The sequence below is a fragment of the Dromaius novaehollandiae genome, chromosome 8 (genome assembly GCF_036370855.1).
Source record: "Dromaius novaehollandiae isolate bDroNov1 chromosome 8, bDroNov1.hap1, whole genome shotgun sequence".
Classification (NCBI taxonomy): domain Eukaryota; kingdom Metazoa; phylum Chordata; class Aves; order Casuariiformes; family Dromaiidae; genus Dromaius; species Dromaius novaehollandiae.
In genome coordinates this window covers 39412785-39436818 of record NC_088105.1, presented here as the reverse complement: position 1 = coordinate 39436818, position 24034 = coordinate 39412785, and the positions used below count along the sequence as shown (strand labels likewise).

The following is a 24034-nucleotide window of genomic DNA, read 5'->3' as shown; positions in this document are numbered from 1 at the left end:
TCTCTAAAAGTCAAGTCCTAAATAGTTCAAAATAAATCAACCGATAAAAAAAGCGAAGGAGGGAAAGATGTCGATGCCCAACTAGAGGTTATGAACTTGACAATGTCTATGGAAAGATTTTCACTCCTGTCCCACCCGAGCTCCTCTCAGTTTCACACAGATTATGGCTCTCCATGATACATCTTGGCACAATCTCAGAAACTGTTAGTGCAGAACTGGGGGGATAAACACACTCTCATCATAATTTAAAGAAAGATATCTAGTTGCTAAAAGCATATACTTCAGAGGGTTGACAAATACATTCAGAAAACTGGAGCTTTAAGCTTTCTTAGTCTGAGAACATTATACAAAACAGGAATTACTGCAAAGTTCAACATTTCTCGGATGTGATGGAAGGATGCAGAATACAAGCCAGGGCATATAGAGAGCATTACTCCATGCTAAACAGGGCGTTTCTGATTTCCACAGAACATTCTTATTGAACTAAAACTAGAGGAGGATGAAGAATTTTAAAGACAAACAGAAAATCAAAGAATACCTGGAGAATCCTGGCAAAGACAAGGTAAATGAGAAATATCCACAAATGCCGTTCTTGCAATACATATACATGCAGATGTATTTTGGACGGTCTGTCCACTGGAGCCACATCAACACCTTCAGAAACCCGTGACCTTCCCCAAAAAAGCTGTTACAGTGAAATAAAGGCAATTACCTCTCCTATTTTACAAAAATGGAATTACACAGGAGAACAGATGGCTCCATGGTGGCAGGTGTAAACCTGAACTATCCGACCATAAAACCTGTTAGAAGGCGAAGTAGAAGGGAAGCTGCCTGCTACTGCTGGGGCTCTGTCCTGGGCTGTGTAATGCTTATATTGAAGGCTAACAAAAACAAAGGATGTGTAGTTCAATGCAATGAGGCTGAACACACTGTTACTATACATACTACATAGCTAAAAAAATTATCTGCAAGACAGAATGGTTCCAAAACATGGCAAGAATGTACCTGGTTGATACACAATGTGTGTCAAATCTATGAGTGGACCGTGTATTTATCAAACCTGCAATGTGGTATACCAGAATGTATTTTGTAAGGTTCAGATTCTAGCCGTGGCACAGCTATAACCAATTTCTATTGCTTTACCAGCAAAACACCGCGGTTGTTATACAGTCTTGCTGAATAAAGGAAAGGCACTCGTGGTAATTCTCATACCGATTCTGACTAAAGAGGTTCTTGGCTGATGGGGGAAATGCACTGGTAGAAAGGCAAGGGCAGGGAAGTAGCAGAATTCATAGAGTCTCTTGATCAACATCTTGAAGAAGTATAGAATAAGTGACTATTTCACAGAAAGTGCAAGACAACCCTACAAAAACTAGCACCCCATCTGAGACTGTACTCATGGGAAACACAACTTGTAAAACGTGCAAAGCATTTTCTACATAGCAACTCTGTTTATCCATGCTACGGGAACGGTCCTGAACTCTAGGGGAATCCGGTCTCAAAAACTCCCCAACTGCGAATATTTCTCCTGCTTGATGTATAACAACTTCAGAGACCCAGCGGGGCGAGGATATCAACTCACCCATCAGCAGAGCGCACAAACAGGAATGCTCCCATTAAGACTGAACTTCAGTTAAGAGTGACAGCTTAATCTTTGTATCTTAAATGTCAAGAACTGCCAGGGTAGAGACCTCAGGCAATGCAGGCACTGCATTGTCTTGATTGAGCCTTGGGGAGAAAGGTGGCAAAGTCAGCTTCCTACTCTGGAAAACGACTGATCGAGTGAACCTTAAACCTGCAGGGTCATAAACAGTGGTGGGAAAGGCTCACAAGCTGCCTGGCTATGGGCTGGGACTGCTCACACATTTGCTGCAAGTTTATAGCATCTGAGCCGGTCCCCGTAATGTTTCTTTTCTTCTGTGCAGCCGTTCTTCAGGACAAGTAGCAGCTTTCAAAGCAGGTGCCCTTTTCCACGGAAAATCAGTAACCAGACTACTGAGTTACTTGTAAATGCTAGGAGTAGAGGGTGAAGGAGTAAAAGGACACAGCGCATGAAGGAGGCTAAAATTTCAAATATCATGGCTATTTTGATGAAGTTTTATCGTCTGCTAAAAAGGTGGAAGAGGATGGAAGAGGAACTGGAGCAGTGAAATCCCCACGCATCTGGTGTTGGCTGAATTTGACAAGAAAAAAGCTCTGAATTCTGATGAAGAGGCTTCTTGCACTGAATATTACTTAACGTAGATCATTCATGACAACCTATTTCCTTTAGCTGAACTAATATTAACTGCATTTTGATGTTTATCTCCACTGTGCTATTGCAGTCTCCCAGGCACCTCTGCCCTGCCAGCCTGGGAGAGCCAGACGTTATTTTGATGGGATCAAAGGCGCTTCGCAGGAGGAAGGTGAACCACTACTCAAGGAGAAGCACAGCGACCAGCGGCACAGCACCAGACTGGTTAAAGCACTCAGATGGACAGGAGCTGTTCGAAGATCCCAGACTGTGTTTTCCAAAGCACGTGTGCATTTAATGTGGGAATCACTAGGCAAAAACAAAACGGTCCTGAAAGCAGACACCAGAGCCACGGTTGTGCCCTCTACCTACAGGACTCTCTCTGCCACCATTAACATCACCATCCGTTTGTCCCGGATCTAGAGAGCAAGAGGCAGAGGGAAAAAGGCACTGATTTCCCAGAATGGACAATTCTGGGCACACACAGCCACCTAATGCTCAATGTCCTGGCCAAAACAGAGAGATACCAGTTCTGGGAAAAAATACAGTTGGATACTGCTAGAAAGCAGGCAGGTCAAACTGTTGAAATTATACGAATTTTAGGTGCCTACATCCTAATTTGGTTTGTAGTTAGGTGAATGAAGTCTTCCCATTAACCATAATTAGGTGTAAAACACAAAGCCTGAATGGCAGTACTTTCCTGAGGAAGTAAAACAGTATGCTACATATACAATAATGTCCAGGAAAAGATGTTTTCTGATTTGGTTGACAAATTGTGTTTTCCTAAGCTTATATTACACATATTTCAAACAAGTGTCTTACATAGCTACAAACATTATACTAAATTAACACTTACTAAAGGTAATAGAGCTACAAGGGCTTCTGATGACTGCGGGATTACGGACTTATCTCTGTCCCAGGGCAAGTAAAATATCATTAGTTATTTCCTTTTCAACTTGTGCTATGCTTTGTCCAGAGCAGTAAAATTGTCATTTCATTTTTACAGTCTAGTTCGCAGATAAAGTACAAGTCAACTGGTTGTACAGTGTGTTTCACTGAAGAACTAGCCCCACACAAGAATCTTTCGATAGTTAAAATAAATCCAGCTGCTGGTTACTTGTAGGCAGAGGAAATTACAGCTGTTATGTTATGATCTATGATCTTCCATTCACAGACCTAAATGGAATCTAAAAGATAACAGGCCAGCAACAAAAGCTGAAGGTCAACTCAAAGCAAATCACTTAAGAATTTTATCTAATGTATATCATGCCACATATATACCTCTTCTAAGACTCAAATATTTTGCAATAGCTAGCATTCACAAACCATTAACAGGCACCCAAAATCCTAAGCCAAACACTACTGTAATAAAACAGGCTATATAATGTAAAAATGTATTACTGTGTTAATGTAAAAATGCTTTACATTGCATGATACTGAAAAACTTCTCTACTCAAGGTCAAAACAAAAAGTCTGTTTCCCATTTAAGTACAAGCCCTTGCAAAAGATGGTGTTCACTTGCCAACTTTCATAAAAAAGATTTATCCACAACATCAATATGAATATAATTTTTCATACTAAAATACAGATTTATTTTAAGGAAGTGGATAATATTTGTATTACATTTTATAGGCCCCTATAGTTACATCTGGTCCTTATTTATTTAAATTTTATTCAGCTTGCATAATATTTTTGCTTACAGTTATATTCTCTAAGATCAGAAAAGCCCAAACCTGAAAATTCAATGGCACTATTCATTAACATTCCTTTGGTCTGCAGTCATAGACATTTGCAAGCTCTCCTTTGATTCTGAAATAATAAAACTAAGGTAATAAGATGTTTAGTGTAAAAATATATGACTTAAGTCGAATGATAGAAAGAGCTATGTTTCTATGAATCATATGCCAAAGCAAACCAAAGTTTTTCAAAACGTATACATGCTCATTTTAGAGGGAATAATAAAACACAGAACTACGTACTAAAATGTTAAGTCTCTTGCTCATTATTTTATTAAATAAAAAATATGAAAATTTACAATGTACAGTGTATAACACAGCTTATAAGGAACGCGTGAGATCCCAAATGCATATGAGACATGAAGTCCAAAGCCAAAGGTTTCAACTACCAGTTAGAAAGATACTCCTGAATCCCTTCCGACATGTCCTACTGCTTTTGTATACTTTTAGCTTAAATTTTATGGTTGATTTACACTCCTGAAAGACATTGACTTCTTAGAGCGAGACACTGCTACGCAAGCTAGCCAGACGGTCAAGTAAACCCTTGCCAAAGATCTATCAAATATCTGATTTGCAGAACCTTCTGCTTTAATTCCCATTTGTGATAACTTGGGTAAAGAGCAGTTTGTTTTGTTCGTGCTGTTGTACATTAATGTCCTTTTGGAATTAGGATGAATCCACCAACTTCATTTTTGCATTATCCAACCAAGAGTCAAAGCAATTCCTCACAGCAAACGCATTAACCACTCTCTCATCAAATTGCCTTCTATTTTATAAATGTGGGTGATGGCTAAGAAGTGATTAAATGCTTTTCCCTTGCAACCACAAACTTTTCCTCTACAATACTCAAGTCGTGATTAAAAACTTAAAATTTCTATGACCCTTTTTTGTTTTGTTGTTCCATTCATTGTGCAATAGGCTTAACAGCATTGGTATCTATAGCCAATATATTACTAAAACCCTCCTGAGGCCCATTTCCTGCTTTTCATTTGTAGCTATAAGGTAAGCATACTCCACTGCCACAGTTTTAGCCTTCGCTGTGTGTGATGACTATACAAAAAGCCTTGCAGACCTCAGCTGTGGGCTAAGTAATGACGTTCTTTTTTGCCTGATTCTAAATATAACTGGGGCAGGAGGAGCAGTGGGGGCAAGCAAGCTCTGGCAGGTGAGAGCCGGCGTGTTCAGAGCCGCAGGAGCCCTCACGCGCAGTTAAGTCCAAGCACGGCACAGAGCAGAGACGGCACTGACGCCGGGTCCCGGCAGCAGGAGCTCCTCATGGGGACACTGGCCCTCACGGCACCGGAGGCAAACCCAGGGGCCTCCACAGCTGCAATTTAAAGTCACTGCTTTCTCCATCATTCCCTTGCCCTGCCTTAAGGGCTGGTGTTTGTGCAAGGTGCGACTCACCTGGACTAGGAGAATAAATCTAAATATTCTTCCGTCCAGCCCCACCGCAACGCCGCCCGTTCTCCGCGGCGAGCCAGAGAGCCTTTGGGGCTAACGGAGATCATGAGCAGCCCTTCCTCCTTAACGAGGTCTGTGTTACCAGTGCTCACACCAACGAGCGTTAGTGGAGTGGAGGCATATTCTCTTACTTTCTGGAGCATTGCTAAGGTGTTTCAGTTCCCTGGATTTGTGCGTGTCTGCATTTTATGGATGGAGTCCCTTAAGTTTGTTAATTACCTCAAAAAGGCCCTTTATTAAAGCCAGCTGAAAGCAGAAGTAAAAAATATTTATTTACCAATTTGAAATAGACAATCCAATATAAAAATTGTATATAAAAGGTTTGTTTTTGTTGTTTTTAATTAATTTTTTTTAAAAAAAAAGACAGGATAAGGAGTGCTTCGTTTTTTCTTTCGCTAAGTTTCAGATAACATACTCGACAGCTTTCCTAGATGCTCTACTTCCAAACTGCCTTTAGGTTATCGGTCCTATAGTCTTTGTTTTGTATTGTAGGTGCCTCTGCAGTATGTAACAGTGATTCAAACTCAGTCTTCGTGCTCTCCTCCCCTCCCAAGGTTTCCTGCCTCAGGCTGGAAGACACATCCATACACCAAGTCTCCATCAGCCTTCAAAACACTGAATACCCTCCAGCACGTCCGAGTGCCCTCATCGGCCAGGCAGCAAACGGCGTGTCCGTAACTACAAGCAACCAACTCAACCACTACCAAGCCAGTCAGTCAGTCAGAAGCAAAACAGTGCTCCCACCTACTAAGAAAACGTTTGCGTCTTGGAGCGAGGCTTTTTCACATGTTGCCAAGAATAAAATCGCCCTAAATTGACGATCCTGTTTTATACAGGATGGCTCGTTGCAAGCTGCTAACTGGACAAGACATAGCAGCATTCACTCACTTGGGAGAGATAACAGGGTTAGGATGAACGAACCGCACGATGCCATCTGCAGAAAAACCACGGCAGGTTTTTTAAGCTGTTCCTTGATGCCCTGTTCCCAGCCCATTTCAACAGCAAACCTCACAGAAAGTTTTTGACGAAAAGAGTTTCGAAGAAATAGCCCATTACTGGAACCTGAATTATTTTGCTTGAAACAACTTGTGCAAAATACAGTAAACCAAAAGCCGAATAACTAAGGAATGTTTCCTGAATTTATGGTGAACCACTGCGATACCTGGGGCTGCCACTCCGGCGTCTGGTTACCCAGTCTGGGTCCCGCTGCTCCCAGACTCGGCAGCTTCGGGCCAACCGGCCACGCCAACCCTGGCTCACCGCCACCAACGCCGAAGGCTGCAAGCTCTGGGGACTCCACAGCTAAAAAAAAGTCTCGGGTTGTCCCAGCTTGGAGCCGGGATGCCAAGCACAAGAGCCGTGAGCAGCTCGTTGGGTTTATGGAGCCCGGCGCTGCAGGCACTGCCCCAGCGCCCTGCTGGAGCCAGTCCACAGCCAGCGGCCCCGGAGCCAGGCGCGCCGGCAGCTGCCGGGTGACAATGACATCGCTGTCAGCTTTATAGCTGCTGTCAGCCGCGGCGGAGCTGACAAGCAAGTATATATCATTCAGCAACAGGGGGGTCAAGAGGGCCAGACAGTGTCCCGGGGAGCACAGCTAGAGCCCAAAGCCTCATTTGGGGATGTTTCTGGAAACACTTTTTTTTTTCCCCCCCTAATTCCCCGAGAGTTACTTTTACAAGTTTGATTGGACTACAACCAAAAAGAAAAAACCACCACCTCACAAATTGAAAGTGCTGTACTTCAGCCAGCTCCACTCTGCAGTTTAATTGCTTTAACGGAGAGGCCATGTGCGGTGTTGCCAGGGGTGCCGGAGAAGGTGAAATGAAAGACAGCGGAGGAAGAAGAAAAACCACAAATCAACTCTTAGAACAGGACTGACTGGACAGCAGTCCAAAGATCAACGCTGTGAAGACAACTTTCAAGGACAAATCTTTCTTTCCCATGCCTTTTCTACAGCCTTATCTTTCCAGCTGATGCTCTCCTACTCCCCTAAGGAGGCAGCCACAAGCCTGGCTGACAATACATCCAACTCGACCGGGTTTTGGTCAGTTGAAGTTGGTTTGTTTTTTGTTTGTTTTTTTGTTTTTTGTTTTTTTTTTTAAATAAATTTAATGGAATGGTCTTCTCAATGACAAACATTAAACAGGGGTTAAGACATTGCTTTCCAGCCTCCTGAAAAAATTAACCTCCCTGCACACAAGCTGTATTTTTCAAGTCTCTACTCGGTGACTTGTGAAGAGATTCCTAAGGTTATGCCTTAAACACCGTACGCCACATTTCATTTTTAAGCAGTGCTTCTCCCTAGCAGGCTGCCAGATTTATCATTCCAAAAGCCGGGACTGCACATCATGCATTTAAAAAGACCCCAAACAACTCTGAAATGAGCACTGCCACTCCATCTGAGCAGAGTTAACTGCCAGCAATCCCTTAATCACTTGTATGGCAAGGGCATTTTCCAGTCCCTTAACCATTTTTTACGGAAAGGGCATCTTCATACCGCATGGACGAGGTCTTTACGCTCTCGCCATAGCCGCCCTAGCCTCCATTCGACAAATTCTGCTGAGGAACAGCCTCCTTCAACCCCCAGTACTAATAAATGAGGTAAAAAGGTAAAAGCTCAAAAGCCCAAGTTTCCGCAGCGGTGATGCCTGGGAGGTAACAGTCGTGCAGAGCAGCTCCTATCCCGCAAGGCCCGGCTCCGCGTGCACCAGCCGAGCTACGAGAGCACGGAAGACAGCACATCCCTGCTCCGTACCTGCAGAAACAGGCTGGGAATGGTGCTACTCCCATTCTTGCTCACCTTGATCTGAAAATTCCCCCGTTTCAAAAACGGCTAACGAATGAACCTAAGCTGCTGAAGCCAGCTACAACTTGTGCTTTTAATTTTCTTGTGCTTTGGAAAGCAGTGGGTCTTGGATACGCAGTTTTCTACCACATGACTAGACCTGTAGAAATGATGAACTACAGCACATGAGTATAACATACACATAACCAGTGAAGTCATAAATCAATTTATTTGCCTTTTTTAAAATAGGAAAAGTGTCCCCATTTCACAGAGTTAAAACCAAACGATGGAGAGGAAGAGATGCATCATTCAGCTATTGTTATATTTCCTCTTTAGTCCAGGAAACCCAGAGGGACAAAGTTTCTTACAGTCCTGAGCAGCATTTTCTTTTACCAATCCTCATTCTCCTATATAAATTATATTTCAATGCTTTACCAAAAAATTAAGAATTTTTTGCCTTCATGGCAAGAAGGCATCAAAATAATTCAAGGCAGATCATGAGGACAAAACAGTGAAATCAACACTACATTGATCACACCAGCTGAAGACATAGCCCTGACTACCTGTTTTAAGGAAAAGAGTTCGCTCCCACAGTAACTTGGATAAGCAAATTATGGAGAATCCCAGAGAGGGTCTATGTACATTTTAAATTATTAAATTAGACTGTGGTCTCACCAATGTAACTTGTTTCCTTTGAAATAATATTGCTTGCCTTTGAATGAGCAAATTGAGAAATAAGAAAACAAACAATGATTTGGTTTTGGTAGGTAACGTAAGGATCAGAAACATTGGAAAGTGTGCCTTCCTCCCTTCATGAATTTCACAGTAACTGCAGTCAAGTGCTTACATATTTTTTCAATAAAATCACAGGAAGACTCTTTAAAGAATGAACTAATGGCAGTACAATACTTAATCAATACCATTTATTCAAGCTAAAGAATGAAATCCTTTGTATTTTTCTCATCTGCTCTCTAAAGCAGATATTCATAATTTTCATTTATTTATATGAAAAACTCATGAAAGACATGTACCAGATTGCTTCTGACAGACTGCCACGTACTATTTCCAAATTCCAGTTAAATGAAAAAGCAGAGAGATGACTAATGCATAACTACTTACTATAATTTACTCAACTCTGAAGATCTTGACAAAAAAAAAAGGGACTAGATACAAAATAGCGCATGGCTGGACAGAATGAAAACCATGTAGACTGGTTTATCCTTTGACGTAACTAAAATCTATCTCCATGCGAAACGGAGCAATTTATCCAAACTCCACGTATTTGGAGACTTGGATAAACAGAACCAAAAAACAGAACCTTTTCCAGTTTCAGCTCTAACGCTGTAAACCCAAGGTACGGCTTACACTTTGCAAAACAAAACGACCTTTTCTCTTCCATCCCCCCCCTTTTTTTGGTCCCAAGAAGGATTACTTCCTTTCAACTTCAAGTTTATAGCAGCTTACACTGGCAGCTTGTCACTGCTTAATGATAACCTACCGTGATATTTTCAGAAACAACCGCATGTAAAGAAATTACAGAGCAACTGTCTTGAATCTCTTTGGGCAGGGGATTTAGGAAACCCGGTAACGACACCTCTGCAATAGAGGTGTTTACTGAAGGAACTGAATCTGACTTTTAAAATAACAAAGCTGACACACTGTAATACAGCATCTCCTAGGCAAAAGGTGGAATGGAAACAGCAACAGCAGAGAGGCAGAGATGAAAGGTTTAGCGTAACCAATTTGCTGAGTTTACACTTGAACTGATACATTTTAATATAGCTGAAGATTTATTTTTTTAAAACAGCATAACCAAAAGTATTTTAGACAAAGGACACAGGAAACAATAAAACATTACCTTTGCTTTACCTCTGTTCAGCAAGGGCTTTTGCTGGCAGGGACATATATCATAGCTTGTTTAAACACCTACTAAGCATTTATATTCTCAAGGCGTTGATGTTAACCTTGCTAAAATAGCTCTACCTCTCTGACGTCCATTTGTACTCCAGTCCTTCTGGTAACTTACCTGTCTGAAACTCTTAATTCACACATGCTAAAAAAGAATACATACTTGTAAATTATGACCATAGCAGAGGACACCACTGAAACACAAGCATTTCAATTTAAATGGGAATAGAAAACAACTGATCGGATATAAGGCAAAATTACCAATGCAGAATTGGAGATTGTGGCTGCTGGTTGCTCCTCCCTGTACTGAACAACTCATTAGAGCAGTAACAGATTAATGGCATCACTAGTTTCTACATTTTCTTTGCCTTTCTTCTCTCAATCTTTAACACAGACAATAAATGCTAGCTGAACAGAAGCTCACCAGCGGAGTGTCTTTCCCTCCAACGATGCTGAGACCAAGGCCCGATCGACCCTTAGATATCTCTATAGTCATCTCCTGCCCTGGAACAATAGGACAGGTTGCTGGATCCACAGGCAACAGAGGTGGAAGAACACCTAAGAACATGAAAAGATAAAGAGGTGACTGACACTATTAAGTGAGAAAACAAAAATTGCTAATGAAATCATATGAGAGCAACTAATTAAATTCTCATACTTTGCTCTTCACCTTTATAAATCTAAATCAAAACAGAAGATTATTCTGAGTCACTTACTACAGAGTTCCTAAATGTCTGGGAGGACATTTACTTCAGATATGACCTATACAGTTCAGACCACGATGTCAAAGCGTATTGCATTTAGGGTAGATGAGGCAATGCTACAACCCAGTGGAACAGTGTTCCAGACTGCAGTACGCTCTGAGAAAGGAAGTCATCTCAGCTATACAATACCACCATGTTGCAAGGAACTACTCAAAGGCAAAAGGCAGGACTAGATAGTTGTGACCCCTTCTTTCCTCAGAACAGTTCACATATTACTAGCGGCACCACTCTGGCAATACGTAAGGGAACAATCAGTCCACTAACACACTGGCCTGGCCTTTCCTTGTAAGAGCCCACTGGATGCTAAAAGACAAAAACATCCCCTATGTTAGGGTAGTAAATATACACTACGGGGCTGAAAGAAATAATTGTTCATACTACGGCTGGTGAATTCTGCCTCTGGAGAAAGATAAGTAGGTGCTGGCACCAGAGATATCTCCTGTAAGGTGACCGGTACTTTTGTGGAAGATTTTGATTGTTTGATCTGGTCGAAGACCTAAAAGCAAAGCAAAGAAGCAACATAGATCAATGATCAATAGCTGAGATGCGTATTATTCTGAAGTCATCCTTAGCTATTGATTATCACACCCTACTAAATCTGCTAAGTTAACAGGAGGGAAACAAGTATTAGGAATAGGTGATGAACTGAAAACATCCTCTTTAAAAGTAAATGGCAAATCAGGTCGACTGGAAACTGTGATTCCAGAAATGCTTGTGCAGAAGTATGGACAGAACTCCATTTCTCTGGCCTCTCAAACCAAGTAACTTGTAACTTTTTTTTTTTCTTTTTTTTCTTATTTCTTTTTTTTCCTTTTTTCTTTTTTAAACAAGAAAGAACATCCTTGACATTAGCCAGCATGATTTTTTCCATATGCTTAAAGAGAAGCAAGTCATTTTTGAAGTTTCCCCCCCATAAAATTATTTTTATGTTTCCTCAGTTCAAAAATCACTGCCTGGTAGGATAAATCACATAATCTTCAACTGAATCACACCCCCAGAAAATCTTACCAGTTAATTTACACACACATACGTTTTCTGGGAGCTGCTCCTCCACTTCCTGCTGATCTACCAATGCTGGTTTGTCAACTTTATATTTCACATCCTAAAAAATAAACAAGAAAAAGTTAGGTGTATTGAAAACATCATGTTAAATAAAATATTCACCAAAACTGTAAGTGATGGTTCTAGTTGAACTCAGTGATATTGCATCATACCAGTTCACTTACAGCGCAACACAGAGCTGAAGCCTAGGATTTAGAGGAGAAGAATTAACAGGAATTTTGGGGAATATCAGGAGCTATTAAAAAAAACACACCCTAAAATTTTGACGGTTTATAATATAAGGAAGTGATTATGGGAGGAGATTATCCCACATTGTCTATGTTGTTCCTGAGCAACTGGGAACTCAAATTCCTCTAAAGGACAGGGACCTGCAGTCCCTGGGTTGTCGCGGGAGCAGACACCAAGTTACATGTCAAGCTTCCAGCACACAGGCAGCTGTAGAGACCCTTCAGTGCCCACAGTCAGAAGAAATTGAAATTCATCTATTTTCCTCCCCCTCTCTTTCTTCTGGCAGTTCTCAGCAGCACTGAGCATCCTGCCGGCATTTAAATAAAATAATTGCTTATAATGCTTCGTCCCATCTCATTATAAATATCTCAAACAACAGCACTTCAATCACAGGCTTCTCTTGTGTCCTCATTTTCTTCCATATCCTCATAATACACTAAAGAATATTTTTCTCTCCTATTTCTACAACTGCTAACAGCAGTTATCACGTCTTTCCTTTGTTACCTCTTGGCCAAACTTAGGCCGCTTTGATCACAATATTAGATTTAGTTATCTTGCCAATGTAAAAAAAATAAAAACAAAAAAATTAAAAAAAAAAGACCCAACAAAACCCTAATATCCTATTTTGCAGAAATGTTGCATACATAACTTCAAAAGACAACAGTGATGTTCAGCATCTGAGAAGAACTTCTCATTAAGATGACAGATCGTACATTAAAAAAATGATAATAAATTTTAAGTAACCAAGCTTGAAAATACTGGCCTTGTTTCCTGAAGTTTTATGAAATTAAACCTGCCAGTCCCAAAGGCTTTTCTCCTGCATTTTTTTTCTTTGATACTCCAGGCTTGCTCTAACTATAATTATTATCTATCTGGATAGCAAGAAAATCAGATAAAGTGGTCTCACTGTATTATCAGAAGGGTCGGGGAGAAATGAAACATTTGCTTTGTCATTTTATGAGAGATTGTTATAATGAACAATGAAAAACTATTTCATACCTTTTTCTTTTCATTCTGATACGTGACTAAACTCTGAAACTTCATCTTGCACATCTAGCAGGCAGTGAACATCACCTTTAAAACCATCTAATCCTCTCCATTTGCACCCAGACTATGTTGGAGGTACCTGGGCAAAGTAAAAGATTTCTAATCCCTCAAGCACTGCATTGTACACTCAGCGTTTGCCATAAGCCTGTGACCTGACTGGTTTAATATAATTTGATTCCCTCAAATGCATCCAAAAGCATTTTCATAAAATCCCTCCTATTTGCTGCTGCTTCAAGGACATGTTTTCCATCTGTGCTAAAACAGATTATTGTTCCAAGTTCAAGTAGGTTACAGAAAATGAACCCGTTCTCACATATCCAACATCAGTTTAATTATCCTGCCTACAGGACACCGAATTACGAAGACTCTCTGCCAGGACACTAATGATGCAAGGTGTTTACGAGCACATTCAATTACCACCCAAATCATTTTCATCTTAGTAAAGATAAAAGTTCTGAGAATATCACTTGCTAGATTTTTAAAAAGCCTCCATGCATCAATTGTTTTCCAGCAACACCTTATAGAAACCAAGATAGCTAAAATCCTCAGAAAACCACGGTCACCTCAAACATCAGCTAATAAGCATGCATATATTGCCTGACACTTGCATTGGCTCCAGTTCAGGAACAGAGCTGCTTTCCTTCCCCCTGCCATCATCCAAGTCTACGATGATGTCCATTACATAACTTTATACTTTATCAAGTGATGAAGTGACAACAGAAAGCATCTTGGGACAGACTGACAAATTTATCACTAACACATGAATTCAAAATGACCTGAATTTTTTTATTACAGCTGTCGCTTGGGTCAGACAACTTGTCCGTGCTTTGAAGTGTACACACTTGTGGAAGATTTTTGCTGATAAGCACATACTTTTTATTTATTCAGTGAACTTGATCTTACATGTTGACTTTTACATTCCAAATGTCCCATGACATATTACTAAGAAATTCAGTAACAATAGTGAAGTAGCATTAGACTGTAGTAGCAACCATCAGGCCCTGAAAAACAAGGCACTGTTTTCTTTTGCCTCAACAGTCACTAAAAGATTACAACAGAAATCTCTTCTCCTCAAAATAACAAGCTGCCCTGTGCCACACTGCAGTGTTAAAGTCTCAGTGCTGATACAATCACAAACCCAAATCCTTCTGGTCAGAAGGGACTGATTACCACCAAATTATACCACCATTTACAAAAATAAGATACCCTTCCTACAGATAATTGCCATATCCAGCCATGTAATTTGAAAATTCTGATTGAAATAAATCTTTGAAATTACAAAGCTTGCTGTCATGTCTGTCTCCACTATTTTGCATCCACTTATGCCTCTAAATTAAGAGTTGGCCCAGCTGAAACCATCAGGCAATGAGTGGTCAGATCTACAGGCATTTAAATTCTTTTCTAAATCCCCTCCCTAGCCGTTAAGTTTCTGGTATCTATTCGTAAAAGCAAACTAACAACTATTTGATGTCACAAGAAAAAATTTAAGTGGAAAGATGAGACAGTTTTTCTTTCCCATTATTCATACCAATTTAAGTGTGTTACTGTATTTTCCCCGCATGGAGTTTCTCAACAAATATATGCCCCAGTCGTCTGTTATCTTTCTGCCATTGTCCTATTCTGGACAACTCTTACTGCTAAAGTTTTAGCTTTTTATTATTATTTTAACTTTCAGTCTAAATACTAAAAACTTCTACCCTCTGGCTCCATTATTCCCTTCTTTTTTGCTTCACCAAGTCCAAAAGGAGTGGCCAATATATTCTGCCTTCCCTGTTGTTCCCAGGGCATGTTCCCTCCACACCTACTTTAGGTTCGTTTTTTTTTCATTAAATTCATGCTTCCACTATTCAAAAAACCTGCGCAGCACCATACACTACACTGTGATTTCTTTTGTGCAATATATTTGCTATCTTTTTATCCACTTGAGACTTTGCGCACTTTTTCATATTACCTTGTAACCCTTAAAAAGTTTTTTTGGCAAGTTGAGCAAGAAGAGTAGCAAAAGACAGTAAATTATACCTGCAAATGCATACTATAAAGCTCCGATTCATCTATCTTCAAGCCCATCAAAGGACATTTTTGCACAAGGCGACAAATCCCAGTACAGTCAACTTTTTTTATCATCCATCAAGAACACAAACAAATCAGTTGTACGCAGGTGGTTAATTCTAGTGCTTGAATATCATGCAACACTTTCTACTTTTTGGATTTCATGGACTTCTCAATTAAATGCTTACTAGTAATAGGATATCACATACATACAACTCATATTCGCGATACCCAGGATAGTCTTTGCAAAAGACTTGATGGAGCAGAAAGAAGAGATCTAAGAAAAACGTCCAAAAATGTCAGGTTTCCTTTGTTGAAGGGTGCACACGCAAACTGTGCATGCACAGCAAGTCTCATCTAATGCACTCCTTGAAAAAAATGTAGACTGTTGGGGAAAAAGATTGCCTCAGCAAATTTTATGCACCTCTGTGTTAGTCGCTCTTCAGCATATTTAGTAGGTTTCCATTTTAAACTTTCAACATAGAGTCCAAAAAAAGAGATTAAAGCTATACCCTAAAGGGCTTTCAGATTTCTGATAATGCACAATCCTGACATACCAAACAACAAAAAACTCCATCTGTATCAATGAGAAATTCAGTATTTATTACAGTACACATTGACAGTACCACATTAAACAAGAAGTTATGGGCTTGATGCAGAAATTACTGAGGGAAACTCTATAGCTCTTACTCAGGAGGCAAGACTAGATTATGATAATAGCCATTTTGGCCTTAGAATTTATGAAGCTATGAATATAAATAGGAATATGATTTACAGACCCCACTTTTTTCTGAAGTTTGTCACACACTGATGGCAAGAGTGAAAACTGAATCTCCTCATTGGAAAAGAGTCAAAAGAGGGCCATAATACTACATACGAACTCTCAATCTCATCTCAATATTTTAACAAATTATACTGACTTTTTAATCTCATGAAAACATGTGAAGAGAACTGTGCACATATACAAAGCTAAAAGCTTGATTCTCCTCTTACTTATATGTACCGGATATAATTCTACAAAAATGTGTTGTAATACTCCAACATAAAGGCAGATAGAAAACAAATCAAGCCAACAAGTCTGCATCTTCTAAGCTCTGATCATAATGAAATACTGCTTTAAAGCCACTTACAGCTTTGATGGATTGCTCATCAGTCAAGCTTTTCATGACAACTTCCAAGCTGGTGTCTTCTTCGCTCTTTGCAGGTTCAGTGCCACCATGATCCTGGCAGAAAATATTGATGCCAGTTTTTAAACAGAGCTGTGATTCCCCATAACAGATAAAGATAAAATCACACAACTTGCACCTTTTCTTTCATTATTCCAAACAATCATCACCATGAATAATAATAATAATAAAAAAATCTACAATTAAAGCACCCTGATGTCAGGAGTCAAATAAGCAATGCAAGTTTTGTAAGACAGACCTCAGTCTCCACTTGGCCAGCCCAAAGTATCACAAGGCAGTCCAGTGCTAACAGTTAGGAGCAGGTCTGGGCCAACTTCCACAGTGGACTAATCCCTGCGCACTGTGAAAACCGAACCCGAGGGGTCGGTACCAGCAGGACGGAGTGCTCTTCCCCGGAGCAATAGCTAAGGCCTGGCTAGAGCCAGGTTACAGCACGTGGCCACGAGCTGGGCAGGCTTACGCCAGCACTGGAGCACGAGCCTCAGCTTCAAGTGTAAATGCAGCCACAAGGTTCAAGCACTTTTGCGCATTACTGTGAGAATATTGCAAACAGCATGCAAGGACAACTACTGAAGAACCAACAAATGAAACTGAGAAGCCAAAAGACAAGTATTTTCTATAAAAGGTGCTACAGAGCTTTCTTGTGCGCAAGGTCTGGCATTGAACGTGCGCAGCACACCTATGCCACTGCTGCAGGAGAAGATTATGACCCAGGGGGAATCAAATTTTTCTCTTTCTGTGCAAGAATCCCAACAAAAATGGCCCCTAAAACATAAAATAGCCCCATACTAAACAGAAAAGCTTGTCTGATCAGGATTTTCTGGTATTTTCTCTATATAACAACTAGGATATATTTATATATGTTTGCAAGAAAAATGGTTTCCTTCCCATACCAAAGTTAAGATAGATAGGAAACAGCATATTTTCAGGGAAGCAGCTGAGTTAGGATTTAAAGCCTTTGATCTAAATCTGGAGCTGTTCTCTCTTGCAAAGCAAAATGGACTTTCTGTGACACCAAATTTCAAGATCTTCACTCCCAGAAGTGAAACTATTTCTGAATTCTCATTAAACATTGTACAATTAAAGGTAAAATGGGAATCATCGGTGTCCCAATCGCTACCTGAGGACACCAACTACTTCTCTTTTCTGGAGAAGGCTCACTCTGCCCAGTGCTGCAACAGGATGCCGCGCTCCATTAACGAGACACATCATCTCATCGCCAAAACTTGCTGAAAACAGAGCTTTTAGACTAACGAATTTCATACTCGGGTTTTGGTGCTTTGCCATAGTATTACACCAAATCGTAGTCACATTCTGTCCAACAGCTCTGTGTAACAAAACAAGACCTGTCGCTGTTTCATGGAACATTTACTGTTTAGCATTTTCCATATTAAAATAACTTGATCCAGATAAAGACTTATTAACATCATAGCATACGGTGATTATGGCACCCTGATATTCTGTTAAATTAGCTGGCTATTTTTTCTGCTCTGACATGTTTCATATATAGTGTAAGTAACATACGTTAAGTATTTATTCAGTTTTTCAGGATATAAGACAGTCAGTATTTCTTTTTTTTTTTTTTCCCCAAAGATGAGAACAGTTGGCAAAAGAAAAGCTATTTCAATTTCTATGTGCTGATGGTATCTTTGGGTTACATTCATTTCACAGGTTAAGACAAAAAATAAAAATAAAATAAAATAACTAGAAGCCAAAACCTGCATCTACTCAAGAAACAGACACGGCGCAAATGGTAAGAGCTTTCCACTACTGCATGAAGCTCAACCGATGAGCAGCTACCTTGCAAGGCAAAGGTAGCCCCTGAGACCAAAGTCTGGTTTCTACATGCGGGAGATTGCAGCTACAGTCAATTGACCACAGAAGAGAACGTGACTAACTAAAGCTTTGTGGCACATCGTGAAGACACAGATACTAAACAACGTTGGGAAGAAAAGTAAGGATTAAAGCAGCAAAGATCAAACTTGGGCTGTGTAAATCGTAGACTGAGTTGAACCCAGCAGCAGCAGCTTCCCCTTGGAACATGTTGCTTTTATGGGGAGAGAAAAAAAAAGCCAAAGCAGTATCTAAAAATGACTTGGAACCAAACAAAAACTAAGCAGCTCTTGTACTGCACAGCCCAAGTCTTGAACGTAGCTGTGGCTGTATGGGAATAGCCATCACTGTTAAAGCAATAGCAAGCGTGCCACCAGGAGATTCAGCCGGCATTACCTACAGGGGCACAGTGCTGCAGGATAGCAGTAATGCTTATTGAAATATCAGGAGTCTAATGCCCCAGATTTATCAATTCAAGGCAAGACTAAACCCCAATTGAATTATAAAACATGTTTTGCTTTATTAGCTTGAATACAAATAGAATTAAAAAGCAACAGCCAAGCTAACCACGTGCTTTATCTAGACAAATTTCATTACACTGTATCGGGATGTCAGAACGATAACAACGTGGTGACACTGCAGGGACTGATGATGATGCTGAGACAGCAACTACAACAACATCACCACACTGAGGATGCTTTTGGGCTGGACGACTGTCTACCGCAATACTCTGCACGAGAGCTCCCTGCCTAAACAGCTCGCATCTGCTCCTGGGGCACAGGGCGAAGCTGCTGGTCACCCTCATTCTTTTTTTTACAGACACAGAGAGGAAGATAATATTGCTCTGGGGGAGCTGGAATGGATAAGGTGTGAGCTTTCCCCTGAAAAATGCCTGTTTCTGTGCTGTAGGAGGATATCCACATTCCAGGCAAAAGATCCTCACCTCAACTACTCCAGCCGGCTGAAAAAGAAACAGGTTTTCATTCAGAGATTTGTTTTCTCCTGTACAGCAACAAACACTTTAATGCCTGTCACTTAGTACCATGCCAACTTTCAGTAATGATGAGAACAATAAAAACAAGAGACAGGGGAAAACACACCTATTGGGTCAAGTTGCTACCCAATGCATTTTATGATTCAGGGTTTAATTAGACAAGGTGCTTGAATTTATAATGAACTGCTAATTATGATTAATCTACCTAATTTAACAAACCCTAATTAAAAAAAAAAACCATCAACCTTACCTCAATAGAAGAGTGAGAGCTGGAAGGTAATGGGAAAGGAGTAACAGCCATCTGATTGACTGCATCTTCATTTCTGTAAAACAAAATGCAACATGGCCAAATTTTTCTTTTGAGTTGTTTTTGCCCATTAAGAAAATACTATTACCAGGATAAAAATAAACTGCTTCTTACCAAAAGCATGAGCTTAGAAAGGCACTTCATTTTTGCTTGTGTTCTTTGCTAGTAAACAGATTATATCACTTCCTGGGATCACAGTAGTTTCCTTTGGGAAATACTAATATGTTATACTTTGGAAATCTAATTTAGTGTGGATTGTCAGAGGATGCATTTGGAGTTTATGTCCCCTATACATCAACAGGGCAAAGAAAGCATCCCAGGAGGAACAATTCAGGACACCCACACTAAATATAGAAAGTAGATTCAGGTGATGCCCACCATTACGTCCAAAATATGTTTGAATAAGTGGACAATTAAAAGAATAAAACATAGGAAATTGAAACTTTTTTTTTAGAATTATATATGTATTTCTTTTTCTTCTACTACATATTTTGAAGTCTCTTCAGAAAGAAAGTCCTTCAAGTCTAACATTTAAGAATGTAATATTAAAACTGGCTCTTAAATCACTCAGCTTAGTGGGGGTTTTGACTCCACTTCTCCTGCTGGAAAGCACTGCAAGGTCTCTGTGTGCTAATACTTAGGCAGCCTCCTCTAACATCGTCTGCATTCATTAATAGCTTCTTTATACTTGTCTAATGTACACATTGCTGAAATATGTGTTAGTAATAGATCTACTACCTGTTTTATCAAAATAGCTTGCTTTTTCTTTTTTGTTTATATTTCTTGCAGTCTTTTTTAAAAGACCCAATATAAAAACTTGGAAGATTTTTTAGAAAAAGTAGGAAGAAAATAAAGTGACGAACATTAATTCCCCCTATGTATAAACTCACTATTTTTTAAACATGCTTATTATGTATGGCATCTTCTTCCTTCCTCTTTAACATGCATTCTCAAGTATCTAATTACTTTGTAACTAACTTTCAAGGCTTTTTTTTTTTTAATTAAATACCGTTTTGCCTTGCTAATGTTTTTATTCAAATACCATTTACAGTTATTTGGCTTGTGAAATTAGCTCTGCAATTTTTTGGCCTTTATAAAATCAAACTAAGTAAAATAAGATTTATGCAATGTTGTTGCAATATATGAGATATGAAAAAGATTTTGCATCGAAAACTGTATTGATGCACCTTTCTATTTCTTGGGTGAGCAGAACACAGAGGCCAGGAACATGATGCTAACCCGGTTTTGCTAAAGATCCAGTAATGCCACCCAGCCTCTGCTCACCCAACGAAGAGGGAGCAATAACGCTGCCACTTTGTAAAAGCAGAGCTTGAGATGAAAGCACTTGGCTTCTCACGCAATGGGTCTGCTGGGTTTGATTTCTGGTCCCACCTATATTTCAGGTTACCTTGCCACAAGCACTTCCCCCCCCCCCCTTTAATTTCTAGAATAAAATATTAGACATGTTTAAAATCACTTAATAGAAACGTCTGGAAGAAAAAAGTCTTATTCTAACCCTGAAGAGTTAAACACATGAAGCTAGTCTGTCCCGATCACTGAAAGACAACACTATAAATCAATAGCTTTCAGCAGAGCAGAGGATGGGAAATTAAATCACAGGCATTTGAAGTGATAAATCCTGCATGCAAAGGTTGGGGAATTCATTTACTTATCTTCAACCAAACAGCCATACAGTTCAAACAAACCGATCCTTGCTGTGCTCGCTCCCAGCCTCTCCTCCCGGCCCTGCTCAAAGCCTTGCAACAGCCAGAAACGACGCTAAGATCAGAGCTACTGTGGCCAGCGATACAGAAACACGCTTGCAGAAGGCCAGGGAGAAATCTAAGCAGCGCAGAGAATCAAAAACACACATTTCATATGCACTTCACAATTCAAGTGCATCTCATTTTACCCCGTAAAGCGTATTAGGCAGGGACACTTTTCCTCCTCTTTTATCTTTGTGAGATACCGATCTCATGTTGCTTTCCAACCTGTAAGAATAAGTCAGCAAATCTAAGGTGTTCAGGAGACCTCGCGATTTTTGGCCAACTGTAGAGATTTTTCTGACAAGGCTTTACATGAAGTACAAACCTCATGAAAATGGAGAACACTCCTGCAGCTTACCATGCAAAGCTTGCAGGTAGCAGCAAAATCAAAAATAACAAGGCGTGTATAAACCTTTGTAAGAAATATCTTCCTAAAAATTGCTACTCCTAGGCTTTGCTATCTGCATTACAAAGTGCAACGCACCTAATTATATAAAACAGGTTCTGCTGTGTACATACACACAGAATGGTTTTTCCCATCATTGGGCTAACGTTTTTATGCAGTCTTAATGGAGGGACATTTTTATTCTGTACAATAAAAACTTGCAGTCATTCCCCAGGAAAAAAGCCCCCCCCCCCCCCCCAAAAAAAAAAAAACACAAAAAACACAAAAAAACAAGGTTACAAAATGCCACAACTTGTAATCTCCTCCTGCTTGGACTCATACATATTTAAAGACTTCAATGCTGCTTCAAAGGAGCCTGCTTCAAAGCAGTATCAAAGTGGGAACATACTTTAAAGCGACAGATCTAATAATAAATCGCTCTTTTTGCTCTCCACTTCTACAAGTGTCGTTGATTAAAACATGAATTTATTTACAATGAAAAGAACCAGCCTGGAAGTCTGAACGTATTCAAATTACAGTGACTGCAAACGAACACGCAGTATGTTGGCCAATAGCTGCTGCATCACAACCTCCAAGAAAGCCGCCCTCAGTTGCCAGCGTTCAGCATGGCTCGCAGTGACGTGTCCGAACCCTTCGGAGCCAGGATGCAGCTCCGGGCTTGCAAGGCCAAAGCAGCGCACAACGCCATTTGTGCAGGGGGCCAGCTCCGACGCTGCCCCTCCGCCGCTCGGCAAACACGATGAGCACGCACGGCTCTTGGTCCAGCTCTTCCATCAGTTCACACCATAAACTGGGACAGCAGCCCACCGCCTTGCTCCCTTACTGCAGACAGTAGGTCCTCCCACAAACACTTCCATTGCTTGTAACCTCTCAGGATGAATTTCTAATGGAAAATGGGAGTGGGATCTGCTTGGAGATCAGAGTGCCTAGAGGTTGTACCAACACGAGTAAGTGGAGCTCAACCCTGAAGAAACACGAAGCTTTCCTCATTGCAAAGGGTCACAGGAAGCAAGATCAAACACGTGGCAGAGACCCTTTAAAGTTTAGAAAAGCTCATTTGCTCTCAGAAGCATTTGCTTAAATTGCTGCACCTCACTACATTTGTCTCCCTTTCTACTCTAACCAGAACCTCTGGACGTTCCCCTCCCTTTACCACTGACCAGAGAGAAAAAACTTCTGCGAGTTTTGCTCCAGCCCACAACTGCACCTCCGGCGATGGGGAGACACGTAGCAGTATTGCTATTACTGACTAATAACCAACTCACACAAACACGCGGCACAAAAAAGCCTACAAAGAGCACTATGCAAACATAAATCTCAAGGGATTGCTCATTCCATGTGGCCTGAAAGTGAGCCCAAAGGGGAGGTAAAGCCTGCGGCAAGGCTTCGCTGCCTTTGCCCCGCACGTCCTGCGCTGCGCTTCCCCAGAGCTGTCCAGACATGCTGGGGAAACCTCGCACACCGCTGTCTTGTGAAATGCCTCCCGCTCCAAAGCATTGCAGAAAGTTACCTTTCCAAAGATGGGAACCAGAAGTCACAGCCTCAGCCAAATTCAGATTTTTTTACTTGCTTATCAACCTCTTACGTTTGTAACTCTTTCATTCAGGTTCCCTGCCTTCCTTCAAGGACTTTCTCCGTTTTCCACTTGAATTACCCGCAAGTCTCTCAGGTTTGTGACAGTTATAGCTGCCACTATCATGTAACACTAAGCAAATAAAATACTTGTTGAGCATAGAGAATGAGGCTGATCTTGCCTAACTTCGCCCAACGCTGAGCATCTTGGCTAAGATAGTGTCCAAACCTCCTCTATAGCCAGTGCAAAAACAAGACAACTCCAAAGGGCAATTCACCCCAGCACCTAAAGTGACCTAATTTAGGGTGGGATGAGCTGAATCACCCTATGGAGGCTCCTGCCAGCTGTTCACTCATCACAGAAAAAGACTAGATGACCTCTAGATGGTTAAGGTAAGGGAGATGGACCTCCTGTCAAACTATCTGCAACTACACAATTCCTCAACACAAAAAAGATCATTTTGCAACGGCTTTGTAGGGTCTGTGGCTGCTCTTTGGGAACATAAAATATGTCGAGAATCAGGAGCAAAAACCGACACCTCGCATGCAGTTGCATATTTTAGTTAGAACGGATCTCAAGAGCAAGGAACTGAGCAACGTTTGCCCAGTAATGTCACGACTCCCAAGGATTTTGGCTGTAGTACCAGGCTGCACAAAGCCCTGAGGATTATTGACAAACCCACACTGTCCACT

The 24034-nt window shown here is 40.6% G+C and overlaps 1 protein-coding gene across 7 annotated transcripts in view; it reads right to left on the bottom strand.

Moving 5' to 3' along the window:
• The window catches only part of PATJ (PATJ crumbs cell polarity complex component), a 159031-nt gene that overhangs the window by 23442 nt on the left and 111555 nt on the right, over positions 1–24034 (bottom strand). For all 7 annotated transcript variants that reach the window (XM_026108637.2, XM_026108638.2, XM_064516294.1 and 4 more), the window contains 5 exons: positions 19541–19613; positions 16407–16499; positions 11921–11992; positions 11269–11386; positions 10551–10684 (listed from right to left, as the gene is read on the bottom strand). In XM_026108637.2, coding sequence (XP_025964422.2) covers positions 10551–10684; positions 11269–11386; positions 11921–11992; positions 16407–16499; positions 19541–19613 — 490 coding nt within the window. The remainder of the gene's footprint in view (positions 1–10550; positions 10685–11268; positions 11387–11920; positions 11993–16406; positions 16500–19540; positions 19614–24034) is intronic.